Source organism: Camarhynchus parvulus, chromosome 8 (genome assembly GCF_901933205.1).
Source record: "Camarhynchus parvulus chromosome 8, STF_HiC, whole genome shotgun sequence".
In the NCBI taxonomy this organism is placed as follows: Eukaryota; Metazoa; Chordata; class Aves; order Passeriformes; family Thraupidae; genus Camarhynchus; species Camarhynchus parvulus.
Window position 1 is genome coordinate 18,884,088 of NC_044578.1, and position 13,860 is coordinate 18,897,947.

General features: G+C 37.4%; 1 protein-coding gene across 1 annotated transcript in view; it reads left to right on the forward strand.

Annotated features, from left to right (window-relative positions):
- Positions 1 to 11,485, forward strand: part of LOC115906435 (uncharacterized oxidoreductase ZK1290.5-like) — a 33,402-nt gene extending 21,917 nt beyond the window's left edge. Inside the window, exons 5-8 of the mRNA XM_030953594.1 lie at positions 2,878 to 2,969; positions 8,438 to 8,620; positions 9,152 to 9,211; positions 11,390 to 11,485. Of these exons, the coding sequence (XP_030809454.1) occupies positions 2,878 to 2,969; positions 8,438 to 8,620; positions 9,152 to 9,211; positions 11,390 to 11,485 (431 nt within the window). The remainder of the gene's footprint in view (positions 1 to 2,877; positions 2,970 to 8,437; positions 8,621 to 9,151; positions 9,212 to 11,389) is intronic.
- Positions 11,486 to 13,860: the final 2,375 nt, after the last annotated feature.

Below are 13,860 nucleotides of genomic sequence, written 5' to 3' on the forward strand. Positions count from 1 at the left end.
AGGATAATAGCTAATATATTGCAAACTTTTATCTCAGGAAACCTGAACTTCAGGACTAGTTAAAACGGTTAAGTTAAAAAGAAGTACAGACTTCACCTGCAATCACAACAGCTATAACAACATGTATTTTGCCTGAATTGTCTGAAATGAAGTTTTAAAGCATTCTAAACAGGCCATAAATTGGGAAAAAAAAAGACTGCCCCCATTTTCAAGAGTATTCTGATATTTTTGAGGCCCATAGCAGGAGCTCTGGGGAGCTTACGTCTGTTGGTGCCCCATGAGAGGGGAAATATAAGGAAATGTGTCCCATGCATCTCCCAGGTTTTTTAAGGCAATGAGTCAGGACCATTTTTCACAAGTTTCTCAATATGCATGTTTTTTATTTCTACTGTTGATATAATTCCATGGATCTTTTTTGATAGGCATAGTCACAAGTGTAAATTTGTCAGATAAGGCCAGGAGCTAACCAGACCTTGTGTTTCTTATACATCTTTTCTTAAATCTTCATTCTTCTGAATTAATCCAGAAGATGTAGATATGGAAATAATTCTGTATAATCCTCTTCTTAAAGGCAGTCTTTCTGAGATTTGGACAATGCAGAGCAACTGTGTTAATCTTCCATCAGGTAAATGGAAGCAATTCTCTAGAGTAGAATCCACTGACTGATTATCCAAATTTAAGCTCTACTTTCCAGTGTTTGGAATTCCTGTTTCCATCATGCATTGAAATAAGATTTTTTAATACAGTTAGACTAAGCAATTGTTTAATTGCTATTTATATTTTATATTGTAATTTAATGCAAAAGTCAAAACACTTTAACTATCATGCAGTAAACTGTAACTAACACCAAAGCAATGGAGTTGACATGAAGGGTTCTAACTTCACCCAAACAAGTATGTGTATTTAATGAGAGTGAAATGTTTTAAGTGTATTCCCTTAAAATTTCCCTTAAGAAAATACTGGTTTTATAAAAACATTGAAATTCTAATTATTTCTCTGTTTTCTGGAAGAATGTTTACGTTTTTGGCAATTTTGAATTAAGCTTTCTCTGTGGGACATCACTCTGAACACATCAACACTATAATACTGATTTTAGTAGGAATGACTCATATGACTTCTAATGCAAAACATAAATGACTGAAATTTCTTGATGGGAAATCTAACACAATGGAGCAGACTACAAAGTCTCCTGTGAGAAATACGCTAGAAGCAAAACATCTTCAAGTATACTGTAGGGGGAAAAATGGAGGCTTTTTGTGGAAATGTACTATTTCATGTCTGTGACTTAATTTTGTTTTATTTCAACCTGAAATGAAAGCTTTATTCTTCAAGGGCAATAATGGCATGTTTTTGTAACTCCTTAGCTTTCAACAATAGTGTATAATATTTTGGTTCACCATTGTGTTAAAACTGTGTTTTTCTGACTGCTGTGGCATAATGATTTATTCGTGTTGACACTCTCGGGTTGTTTGTCAAAAGCTCAGCTTTTGCTCCTTCTGGCAGATTACATACAAATTATGTAAATCACTCTAATGCTGGTTTTTAACCTAATTATGTTATACATCTTGAACAATGGTAATTTCTATAAGGGAAAGACATCTGGAATTTTAGTTGTTAATATATTTTTTTCTTCTTTTGGTATTCCATGAAAGAAGTACATCAAAAAGCGATAGTATGTGTGCAGGTTTTATGCTGCTAAAATATGTGAAAGCTGATTTTATTTTTTTTAAGACTTCAACAGTCTGTTTATACAAATTAGCAGTAAGCTGTAACTTCACTTGCAGAATTTCACAGAGGACTAGAAAAATGTAATTTATTTCTTTTGTATATAGAAACACACGTCTATGCATTTTATTCAATTGGTCTGCTCAAATAAATACTGGATTAACAACAGTGATCAGACTTCTGTGTTCACACAGAGACAGACTTTCCATCTGTAGCATTACAAACTGAAATGCAGCTCAAGTCAATGCAGACAAAATTCACATACTGAAGAAATTAGCCTTAGCCATGGTCCACAGAGTGCACAGCCTAAGGAGACCCCTCCTAGCCTAGCCCAGCTGCCTTCCTTGCCAGCTGTGCTTAGCAAAGCAGAAGGCCCAAACTGTCCGAGACAGGTCAGGGCTGAGGGGTGGTGGCAGGCCAGGACTGGGAGTTGGCTTTTATCATATCTGAGGTTTGAAGAAAGACATCTGATTTCTGGCCTGTCAGCTCTTAATTTGTTCACTGCATGCACACTTGAGGTTTGTTTAAAAAGTAGCCTTCATATCACCTAGGTCCCATTTGACTTCATTTGCTTGTCAACAGGAGCTGAGAAATCCAGCTACATTTTTAACCTTCATGGCTCTTGCTAGGCACTGCTTATTAACTTGAAGATTTTACATGGAGTTTTACATAACCTCTTGTAATGATCTAATAGAAAATAGGCAGTGTGACATGGTTCATTTGGGCTGCATGTCCTTGGGCTGTATTGCTCACACCTTATTAGTCTTCAGCAAACGTTCCACTTTCCTTTAGTTTTGGCAAGCTGCTTGGAACACCATTTCCTTCTTTTCATTCTGGTGGAGTCCAATTGTTCTTTGCTTATACTACATTAGCCTTTCCCAGAATTTAGCCTGGAGTTTTTATACACCGGGGAGTTTCCAGTGTGTTTAGATTATAAAATGATTTCCTAATGTGACTGTGAAAGAACCACATTTTCAGATAATACTGTCAAACTAGATTTCAGTGCCGTTTTTCTGTGTTCCTTTGCGGTATTTTGCTCTACAGAAATGATGTAAGAAATAATTTTGTTCTCCTGAAAGTGTTATTTTTCAAATCATCCACCCAAGTAGTTAGGATTGTCCTAAATTTTTTTCTTGTTCTGTTTTTCTTTAGGTTTGTGTAAATCAATTGGCGTAAGCAATTTTCTTATCAGCCATCTTGAGCAACTAAAGGAGGACTGTGTGATTACTCCACATGTTAATCAGGTGAGTGGATACATGTATTTAAAGTATCTGGGTTTGAATTTTTACTTTGGTTTTTTTGGTTAGCAACCTCCTCCCCACTCCTATGTATGAAAGGCTACACCCAAGCTATTGCCTTAGTCATCCAATTTCTTTTTTCATTTCTATTTGCGTATTGAAAACCATTCCGGAAGATGACCCGAAGGGTAGGGAAGTTCTTCCTCAAATTTCCCCACCCAGTTTCTCCCAGGCTACTTGTTTGTGTCTGAGTACACAGACATAAACAAATGGTCCCTGTGACAGTTTTTTGGTGATAAAACAGTTTAGAAGTAAAATTCCAGAATCACAGAACATTTAGCATCTTCAGAGTGAACCAGTTTTTGGAAAGCCTGTGTTCAAATACTTTTGTGCTTCCTGTAAGCAACACTGAAAGAGTCAGTTAATTACATATCCATGTAAGGGTGGCCTTCCCTTGCTCCCTTGCTCCCCCCTCATTTCCTAGTTCACATGAATTCAGGGAACTCCTGGTTTAGGCAGGTGCTGTGACAGCCCTGGCAGAATGTTTTTGCTGCCCTAGGCAGATCTAGGATGGCCACCTACGTACCGGCAGGCTGCCAGGCCACTCGACAAATGTTCCCTTGTTGCAGGTTCTGCCTACAGCTGTGCTGGAAGTTCATGCTCCCATTCCTTCCACCTCCTGCCAGATAGTGTGTGTGTGTGCTGACATGGATGTGGGAACTGGAATGGATGGAGTGCAGGCACAGGGTTTTCCCCTTTGTACAGGTGGTCAGGATTTCCAACAGCTGTCTATGGTTCAGCTGTCATTAACAGTCATAAAAGTGTTGCTCAGAGTGTGACTGTCAGAACCAAACAACTCTGATTTTAGCTGTCCACTATACTAAAGGTTACTAAAGGGCAGTTAATTAATGTTAAATAAGCATAAACCCATATAAAATATTTAAATCCAATTATTCAAAATAAACCATTGAAATACATGTTAAGGTGGGCAGGTTGATGACTGTTTAATAATTGGTGAATTTACCAAGGTTCAAGAAATACACATCTACAAAGACTTACTAGAGTTTGGCATGAATTGTTACTGCCTGTTAAATAATAGTAGCTTTTCAGTTTTCTACTAAATCACTGCAAGGAAAAATAGTGATTTTGTTTTGAAATTTCCTCTTACCCACAGTGTCAAAATGTTACCAGTCTTACTTTTTCAATGGTGTTCATAGAGACAAGCTGTTTCTTGGTGCTATTAGATTTTTCTGAGGCTAAAGAGAGGATACAAAAAGTTGAGGTGGTGATATTGAGGGGTGGGAGAGGGCCCCTGCTAGTAATTTCTTTGAGATGCTACACAGCAGTTGTGAATTGAAAGCAAAAACCAACAATTAATTACCCGTACCATTGCCAAGTGCTCCGCCTAAAACAATTTTGTTATAGCATTAATTTATATTTTTTTAGAGTTAAAGGAATTTTATAAACCGTACTTCAGCTTATCCTCAAAAAAGTATGTATTCTGTTTCTTGCTTGGTGTTGGAGAGTTACTGAGTCTGATGGTAAGATTACTTAAGTACCATCAAATAAATAATGAGTTTCTAAATTCAAAATGGGAATGCTGTACTGAGTTCTTGTTTCACTGTCCACAATTTATAATACAGTTTTTCACTATATTTATGCATGAAATAGTGTACTGTTTCAATGGACTTGCTAAATATAAAACATTTGCAAACAGTCTTTGGATACAAAGTCTAAATATTGAAGAAACAAGTGGAGGAAAAATACTTCCCTTTTAGAGTTCAGGGTGTTCTTACAATTACAACAGTCCCCTTATGATGTTAAAATTGAAAGTTGGGGGGTTTTTCTGTGAAGGGGAAAAAGTAGGAAGGCAGGAGAAATAAGCAATACTTTTGTTTTACAAACCAAGTTTTAAGTACTGCCTTTCTTCTCAGTTCCTGGGAAAAAACAGTATTGTCATGTCTTTTAAAGAAGCAGGCAAGGCCTGTCTTTTCAAGTATATGGTATTTCTAAGTTATTTATTAATAAGTAAGCACCTTTTGAATTTTCAATATACTATTAAAAGTACTGGTAAACACTGTAAAATGATGGTACTTTATTCTAGCATCATGTAGAGTGAAACTTACAACCTAGGAGTTGCAGGTTTGTGTGCCAGAGTTTTGTAATTGCCTTGGCAGTAGGAAGTTTGGATTTATGCTCAAAGAAATCTTTGAGATCTCTCTAAAGGTTCTTTGCCCTGTCACCCATTACAGGAAAAAATATATTTTATAAGTACTTAACAAATATATATGTTTCATTTACAAATGTGATGCACTGAACCCAAATATAAGCTGTTCCTCTATGAATTCCATGTAGGAATTCAATAGAGGATTGTGACGGTGGTCACAAGGGTTTTTGGGGTGAAGGAAGAGACGAGATCTTTGACTCTATTACAGACGGCTTGATTTATTATTTTATGATATATACATATACTATACTAAAAAAGAAAAGGAAAGGAGAGTTCTAGAAGCTGCTAAGCTAAGTAAGAGAAGTAAAGAATGATAACACACGAGCTAGCTTTGACAAACTCCGAGAGCTAGCTCTGCTGTGACTGGTCACTGAACTAAAACATCTACACCAGACCAATCACAGATCTACCTGTTGCATTCCACAGCAGCAGACAATCTATTGTTTACATTTTGTTGCTGAAACTCTCAGCTTCAGCAGGAAAAATCCTGAGAGGATTTTTCATAAAAGAAATGTCTGTGACAGAGGAATTCAATAGAATTCAATATTTTTCCAGTCCTGGAAAAGTGTGAATTACTGTGTAATAACCTCAGAGAGATTTGCTTACATTGTTGATATTGCCGTTAATATTGAGCTCTATTGTGTAAATTTGTACAAGGTATAAATTTATATGAGACATTAGAAAACAACCCCTTTGTACATAAACTCACCTGAACTGTTCTTCTATATGGAAAATACTCATAGGCTTGTATTTCAGTTTCATAAAGAGAAAAAATTGTAAGACAGCATTCCCATTGAGAAAATTACTGAATTCCAGATGTGCAGAAACTTTATCATGTGAAAAGGACCACAGCAAGGTGGAAAGAGTAAGGCCTCTGTGCATCACCTGACTTTTTAGGGCCATGTGCCAGAGTTGTTTTTAGGCTCAGCTTTTTCCCATTTGCTATGACTGTTGTAAGAAAACAGTGCTTTAGTTGGAGGTCCCCTGTGGCTGGGCATGTAGCAGCTGTGAAGTTCTGCAATGTGAACTGCAAACTGTTCTATTAACCAGATGCCAGTTTTTACATGCCAGTCAGTCAGGGTAGGGTGCCAGAAAAGATCAAGATCTTCCTCTGCCATCACATGACAGCCCTTGCCTGAAAAAAGTCTGGCAACAAAAATAGCAAGGGTGGGGCAAGACAGGAAGCAAGAATTGTTATTTTGAGGGGAAGCATGTGTTGACCACTCACCTTATGCCTCTTATAGCTTGGGATCCTAGTGCCTTGCAGATGCTGCTAAAACCTTCCAGAATTTTTTAATTAAAAAAAATAAAATTCAAAAGTGCTTATTTTATTTGATGCATTTGATTATTTTAGTAATATATTTAAGAAGAAAAATACTTGCTTCTACCAACACAAAACTGCATATGTCAAAATGTCAAAAATTCAATTCACAAAATTTGGGAGCCTCTGAATTCAGTGAAAGGCACAAAGTATGATCTTTTCAGGTGGAAGTAGTTGTTGCTATGTATTCTGCTTGTGAAGCATGTAGGTGATACCTCAGCATACTGCTCTTGATTTAAACATTTCTGCTGTAGCCCAAAACTGTGCTGCCTGGAGTCTTACTAGACCAGCAGGTAAATTCTACTTGCAGTTTAATTAGTAATAAATGCTGAATAAGTCACATGATGCCATAGAGGCGCTGCAGATGTTTCAGCATTTGGTCCTAAATACATAATTTTTTATTTAATATTTTTGAACTGCGTTATTTGCTATACTTACTGTAAAGAACATCTGCCAAAATTGCTTGTTACTCTTTTACTAATCCAGTAATACACCTGACTTGCTCTTTCACTACTGCCCTTGTAGTTCTGCATAGATACAATGAGAATATTTCGTATCCAGCTCAGGTGCAAACAAGGGAATAACTGTATGACCTAAGCACTGCTCTTACACATACAAACATGAAATACAAAGGGTACTCAAAGGTCAAGAAACATCAAAGGTTGAAGACATGGATGTCTGCTGCTTGAACCTTGTTCCCGAGTCCACCTAGTAATTTAGATCATAGCAGCTTTAGGCTGACTCAGCCCAGCCTTCCAGGGGTACAGTTTTTTCTTAGCTCATGTTGAATGACTGCCAGCCTATTGTTCCTGGCTATTGTTGTCTGAAAAGACAACATGTACTAAAGATGAGAAACAGGAAATGTTCATTTGTCCTCTTTATGGCAGAAGAAATTTTCCAGATTCCACGTATTGAGGTGATTGCTCAGAAGAGTATTTTTCTTCAAAATGCGTAAGAGTTCAGTCCCTGGAACAATGCTGATGACCAGTCACAAAAATGCATCACATGATTTTGTATTTTGTTAAAGCAAACACTACCCACTTTCATCTAAATGCAGAGTAATGTATGCTTCTTACAATGAATAGACTGTGAAATACTTATTTAAATAACTTATTAAGGGACATCACAGAGTTTCTTTTCTGGTTTTAGAATAGAATAGAATGCTAGAATATGTGTCTCCTCTGAGATGATTACTGTCCAATAACTTCTTTTTCCTTTTGCTCCCAACAACTGTGTCTTTGTAGCTTGTTACTTTTCCTCTTTTAACTGGTTCTTGGCAATTTGTGATCTTCCTTCCTGCAAAGGGTCTCCTTCACACATAGTTCCACAGTGTGATTGCTTCCCTGCACAAGCTGATGGTGACACCACACACAGAACACAGGATTTGCCATGTGCAATCCATGCCAACAGGCTTTGCTTCCAAGGTCAGGTCCTCACCCTCACCAAATTGTTCTGGTGAGTCGCTTGCAAACCCAGCCCCTGCTCAGCCCCCTCCCCTTGCCTGGGCAGCTCAAAGATCACTAGAAAGAATCATAAGTAAAGAAACAGGAAAGGACATAGATTTGGGGAAGAAAAAGTAGTCTCAAAGTACCAATAAAAGTGACCTGATGCTGACTTCCACTGTTCATTTGTATATATTTCTTAACAGTAGAGCAATACTGAAAGTCCAGCTGCAGGTCAGGCAGACAACTGCGCCTTGTTTCTGAGGGAAACATAAAATGGAGTTAACTGTTTGTGCCAATTATTGGTAAAATATGTGATTAATACCCTTCATGTATCTTCTAAAACTAATACCTTATGCCTACTTCCCAGAAATAGTGACTTCACTCATGTTGTATTTTTAAAACAAGAGAGAAATTATTTTCATTTTCATTGATGTTTTCTACAAAATGTGGTTTTTACTGAGTTTATTTCTGTTTATCTAAGGTTGAATACCACCCTTTCCAAAGACCTCAGGAGTTGGTTGATTATTGTAGGAGCAGAAATATTGTTTTTGAAGGCTACTGTCCTTTAGCCAAAGGTGAAGCACTCACCCATCCTACTGTCATTCAGCTGGCAAAGAAGTATGGCAGAACTCCAGCACAGATTTGCATACGCTGGAGCATACAGGTAATGGAGGGTGGTAATAAAAATGTGTCTCCTTTCTCAGGAAAAAAATGCAAATAGTTTGGGATTTGTGCATCAAACCAGAATTTATACAGAAGTTATTTCTGCTTTCAGTGTGTTAATATTGTGTGAACTGGTGGCTGTACTGGAAAGTTAGAATGTAGTACACAAATCATGCCAGTATTTCAAATATTAATTATAAATAATCTGGTTGTAGAGAATAAGAGCCACCACTAAGAAATGTTTAGAAAGTAAATGTTACAAGCAGTATTCCTCATAATTCCATTTCTGTCACTAAATATAAGGTACTAAGCAGTGAAATAATGTATTAAGTTGATATAAGCTATGTAGTGTGTTGGAAATGAACACAATGTATATAACTGCAGCTGCAAATGCCATGGAAAAATGAGAGTGTCCCCCAGAAAATGAAATTAGAACCTCAGAACATGTGAGGAATTGATTGTAATGGCTTGAAGATAGGTAATTTTCTTAAAATCTGCAAATTTTATTGATGAGAAGCATAATTCTTTTCAGAATGGGGTTGTCACTATTCCAAAGTCAACAAAGGCAGAACGGATAGAGGAAAACTGCAAGGTAAGATTTGGTTATGCACTCAAGCCTGGCTAACATCAAAGTGAGAGTTTTTAATATTTTGGGTTGTCTTCCCATTTTCCTTACCAGTTTTATACTGGGGTAATTCATTCAAAACTGGCAAATGGGTACCATGGAATGACCACAATGTAGGAAAAAAACTATAACTCACAAATATCAGAAAAGACCTGGAGAGCTAGTCACTGTGTATCAAGAAAAATCCATAGAAGACCTTTTGCAGTTGATTTTTGTAATTAATAGTTCTAGTTATTACCTGTCTGGTTGTAGAACATCCTAATCTGGTTATGGTTACATCCTTTTTGTGATATGCCCATAGGTCAAATGGAAGGAATTTGGATGCTGTGCGTAACAGTTTATGAAAGCTTTAAAACTCACCTGGGGATAGCTCCAACATAAAGACCTTCCAAGGAAATCACAGTCCTGCCTGCCCTGACTCTTCCCCTACCTTCTCCTTCTACTCAGTGTGCAGAAAAGGTCCCAGCATGAAGGGCTGAACAAAGAAAAGTGGAAATTAATGAGAATTGGCATTAGCAGAATGAGAATTCCTCCTCCACATCTTTTCTAAATTTTTTTTTCATACCAAATAGTTTTAATTCATTACTTGCTTTGTGTCTCTTTCTCTAATATGAAAGTGTTCTTTCTTTAGGGTAGGCAAAACCACAACTTCTTTCCAAAAATATCATAGGGGTATGAACTGGCAAATCTCGAAGAAACTTTGCAAGAAGACAGGAGTCTTCCATCTGCTGTTTTTATCCTTCTGTGTGAGTGTGTGGAGGTGTGAATCAATATACATGTAATGAGAATTTCTGCAGGTGGCCATGCCTGTTTATACAGCTCCTGCCTTGACTGTTTATTCTGACATTCACACTGCCTTCTGTGGTACAAGCACAGCTGCTTGTGGTGCTGTATTGGGAACCAGATCAGAGAACAAAACCAGTTTGAAAATCCTTCCTTATACTTTTATTTTCCCCAATAATATTTGAAATCCAGATTAATTTCATTTTTTACAGAGTTTACTCAATGGCACCACCAATTAATTTCACACAACTCAAGGAATGTGTTACAATCCAAACTTAAAACACTTAAGGTGGAGAGAGGAAAGAACTGGCACAGTCATTGTGTGTTGTTTATCACACCTCCCTTCTTTTTCTTTCCCTCATGTTTCTGTGTTGGCCTGAGTCTCTACCACTTCTGGTCAAGTTGGTCCTCATTAAACCCTCAGTATATAAAACATAGGGTTTCTAGTTCTGGGGCTGGTCCCTGGCTTAAGCTTAAAAGGCTTGAACGAGCACTGAGATTTGACTACAAGGATGATTCCAGAAAACAGTGGTTGCTGGATAATGCAGGATGGGAGGAGCTCATTTGGCTACAGTTCAAGGCTCCACAGAATCTTTTTATTGAGCACAGAGGAGCTCTGACAAAGAGAACAGAAGCAACTGCCTGATGATAATGTCTCAATAGGACACCTGCTAAGAAAGCACTGACACCATCATTTACATTGCAGCTGTGGCCACAGGAGAAGGCAGTGGCTGTAAGAACCTGTGTTTGAAGACAGGTGATTGTTTTCCAGTTTGAGTTAGAACTGAGGCACTGTGGCACTTTTTCTGTATTTAGCTGATTTTTGAGAATTTTGTCAAAGTAGAGTCATAGAAAAGACAGACACAGCCTTTGGCTTGTTAGCTTTGTGAATGTTCTGATACCTTGTAAAAATCCTCTTTGTCTAAAGTTCTGAGAAAGAGAACTGTAACACTCTAAACTGAACATTGGGATGTAAGTGAAATACTGAGCTCATTCTCCCAAAGAGATTGCTGTCAGGGTATTCCTATACCTACCTCTGGCAGTGACAATAGAGAGTGCTGTCAGAAACAGCTTTGATACTACCCTTGTCTTGGATCCTTGCCTGAGGCCAGAGTGCTGCAAAACCATCTTAACATAGTGTGCAAATAAACATGAATCACTAAAGGAGCAAAGGACCCAATGGCACCTGTCAGATTGATGGAGTATTTTTCTATGACAAAATATAAGAATTTTCTGAAGGAAAAATATATAAAAATTGGGCCTCACATGAAAGTGAACCTCGATCAGTTAAATACTAGAATATATCTGAGGTTGTTGATTCTGTCTGTGCTCATGATGTTAACTGTATATGCATTCCCACAGGTGTTTGATTTTACAATAGCAGAAGATGATGTTGAAATTCTGAATGGAATGCATGATGGGAGACATGTTTCCTGGGATCCAAGTTTTATTGTGTGAATCAAGGTTTGAGCTTTTCTTTGCCTTCTCAGGGATCAGTGAGTCACACCATGTAATTTTAATTCACAGAAGGTTACAATAAGAATCTACTCAAGATAGTGATGTCTGCTGATAATGATCACTGATTTGAAATCTTTAACATTGGCAACAGACAAAAGATATTTTTGAGGGTAACACTTTTGTACAACCCTCAAAGCGATTTTCAGATTTCCATCTCAAATGCTGTTCCTCAGTCCATTGAAGTCCATGCAAAGACTCCTATTTATACCACAGACCCTTTATATATTAAAGAGCATCAGGCTGTTTAATTCAAATGAGGAGATACTCCTTGAAAAATATAGGGCAAAAGTGCTACCTGTTAGTGTGCCATATAGGTGTTGGGTATGAAATAATTTTTCAAGTACTTTATTAGAGAGATACAATATATGAAGAAGAAAAAAGTGGATTTAAAAAAAGTTAATGCCATTATCATAACAGTATTTATGTTGTACAATATCCTGCAAATCTCCATGAAAAGTATAACTTCATTGTAATACACAATATCTGAGGATCACCAAAAAAGTTTTATGCATATCACAGCATTACTATGGCATTGACTCAGAGAGTTATATGCATATTAGTTACTGGCCTGTAGATAAACCAAAGCAGAAATCTTTCCACACAAGTCCAGGTACAAATAAACTATTTGCAGGGCTGAAAGATGAGCAGCAAGCTTCAAGCGCCAAAAATACATCTTTATTATTACTTACTGGAAACTGGGGTGAGTTTTTTTGTAGCTTTTTGTGAGAATTAGTTCAGATTTCATTTTGGGTTTGTTCAGGAAATCCCATTAAGAGACTATACTGTTCCTCAGATTTTCTTATGAAATGGGTATCTCTATAGAGAGATGAATATGGATAAATGTAGCTCACAGATCTGTTTTGAGAAATATGCCTGCAGAATCTATTGGCTTAGTATTCAACTTGTAGTCTCATTGGCTTGATATTTTAGGAGTTCCTGTGTCTAGAAAGGTATGGAAAATCTGATTATGATTTATATTGTGTGTGGACTTCCTGAGGCAGTTTTCCCAGTGCTGCTCTGCGTTAGTCATATTGTGAAACAAAGCTCCTTAGCTTTTTATCAAGAAGTGGCTTACAGCAATCACATATTCTAGCCTGCATTGTTCTCAAAGTGTAGAGCTTCTATACAGCTTGGCTAAAATCCAAATTTACCTTTTAGATAACAACTCCTCAGAATTATTGTCTAGCTTTTTCTGGTAAACTTGTCCACAAAAATTTTTCTAGATTTTCCTCTAGAATAATTTCTATGGAAAACAAGATATTGTATGAAATCCTGCTCACTAATACCTGCACAGTGTGGTGTTCTGAGAAATAGACACAATTTCCAGAACAAGGTAATTTTCTAGTTTCAAGCCTGGCCTGCAGTGTTGGGGGCTCCGGTACCTGGGAATGCCACTCTGGGTGTCTAAGAACTGCTCTGTACCTGGCTCAGCTGTGTGATGAGGGGTTCAGGAGTTCCAAACAGTAAGGCTCATTTATAAAACAAATGTAATTTTTAGGCATTTTTTTAGCTTTTGCATAAAACTGTGGCAATGATTAAGTGAAAGTTGGAAAGATTGTCCAGAAATAAACCTTTTTACCAGTGGCTATCAGCTCATACTGCTTTTGAAAAGTGCAATGCCTTAGCAGTGTGAAAAAAAATTTGAACTGTGCTGTTGAGGGACTCCTTCCTTCACAGTGTATCTGAATTAGTGAAACAAGGACTAGAAGTGAGTCATGTGCCTGATATTTCCTAAATAAGGCTTTTGGCAGTGATGACTTTCTAAGAATTTACAAAACACAGGTTGGAGTTTCACCTCTAGTTCTCTCTAAAGAAACAGACATCACATCAACGTACTGCTTCAAACATAAACGATGTGTCAGAGGAACCAAATCTTTATGTCGGCTAGCAAATTCTAGCTCCAGTGTGACCAGAACAGTGTTAGTTAGGACTACATGGCTAGAGCTCCATGCTCATTACAACACTTCTGGGTTTTTGCACTTGATTCTGACTGATCACCTCCCTGTTCTGAGCTAATTGGAATTAAACCAGGTTTTCTTGCCAATGCCCCACATAGGTGACCTTAGGCTAGTGTGAGGATGGCTGTGAGCTCAGTAATATATTTTAGTGTTCCTTCTGTCAAAGAGATTTTACAATGTTTTTGGTGTCAGCACCTGCTTTTGCAAGGAAGGCAAGCCACCATTTTCTCAGGCTTGATCATGGTATCTTAAGCCGTTCAGTGAGTAATGAGAGGAATAATCAGGAATAGCATTACTAAAAAAGCATTCTTCTTAAGCTGTGGCAAGTTACAGTTTTAATCTGATACTTTTCTAATT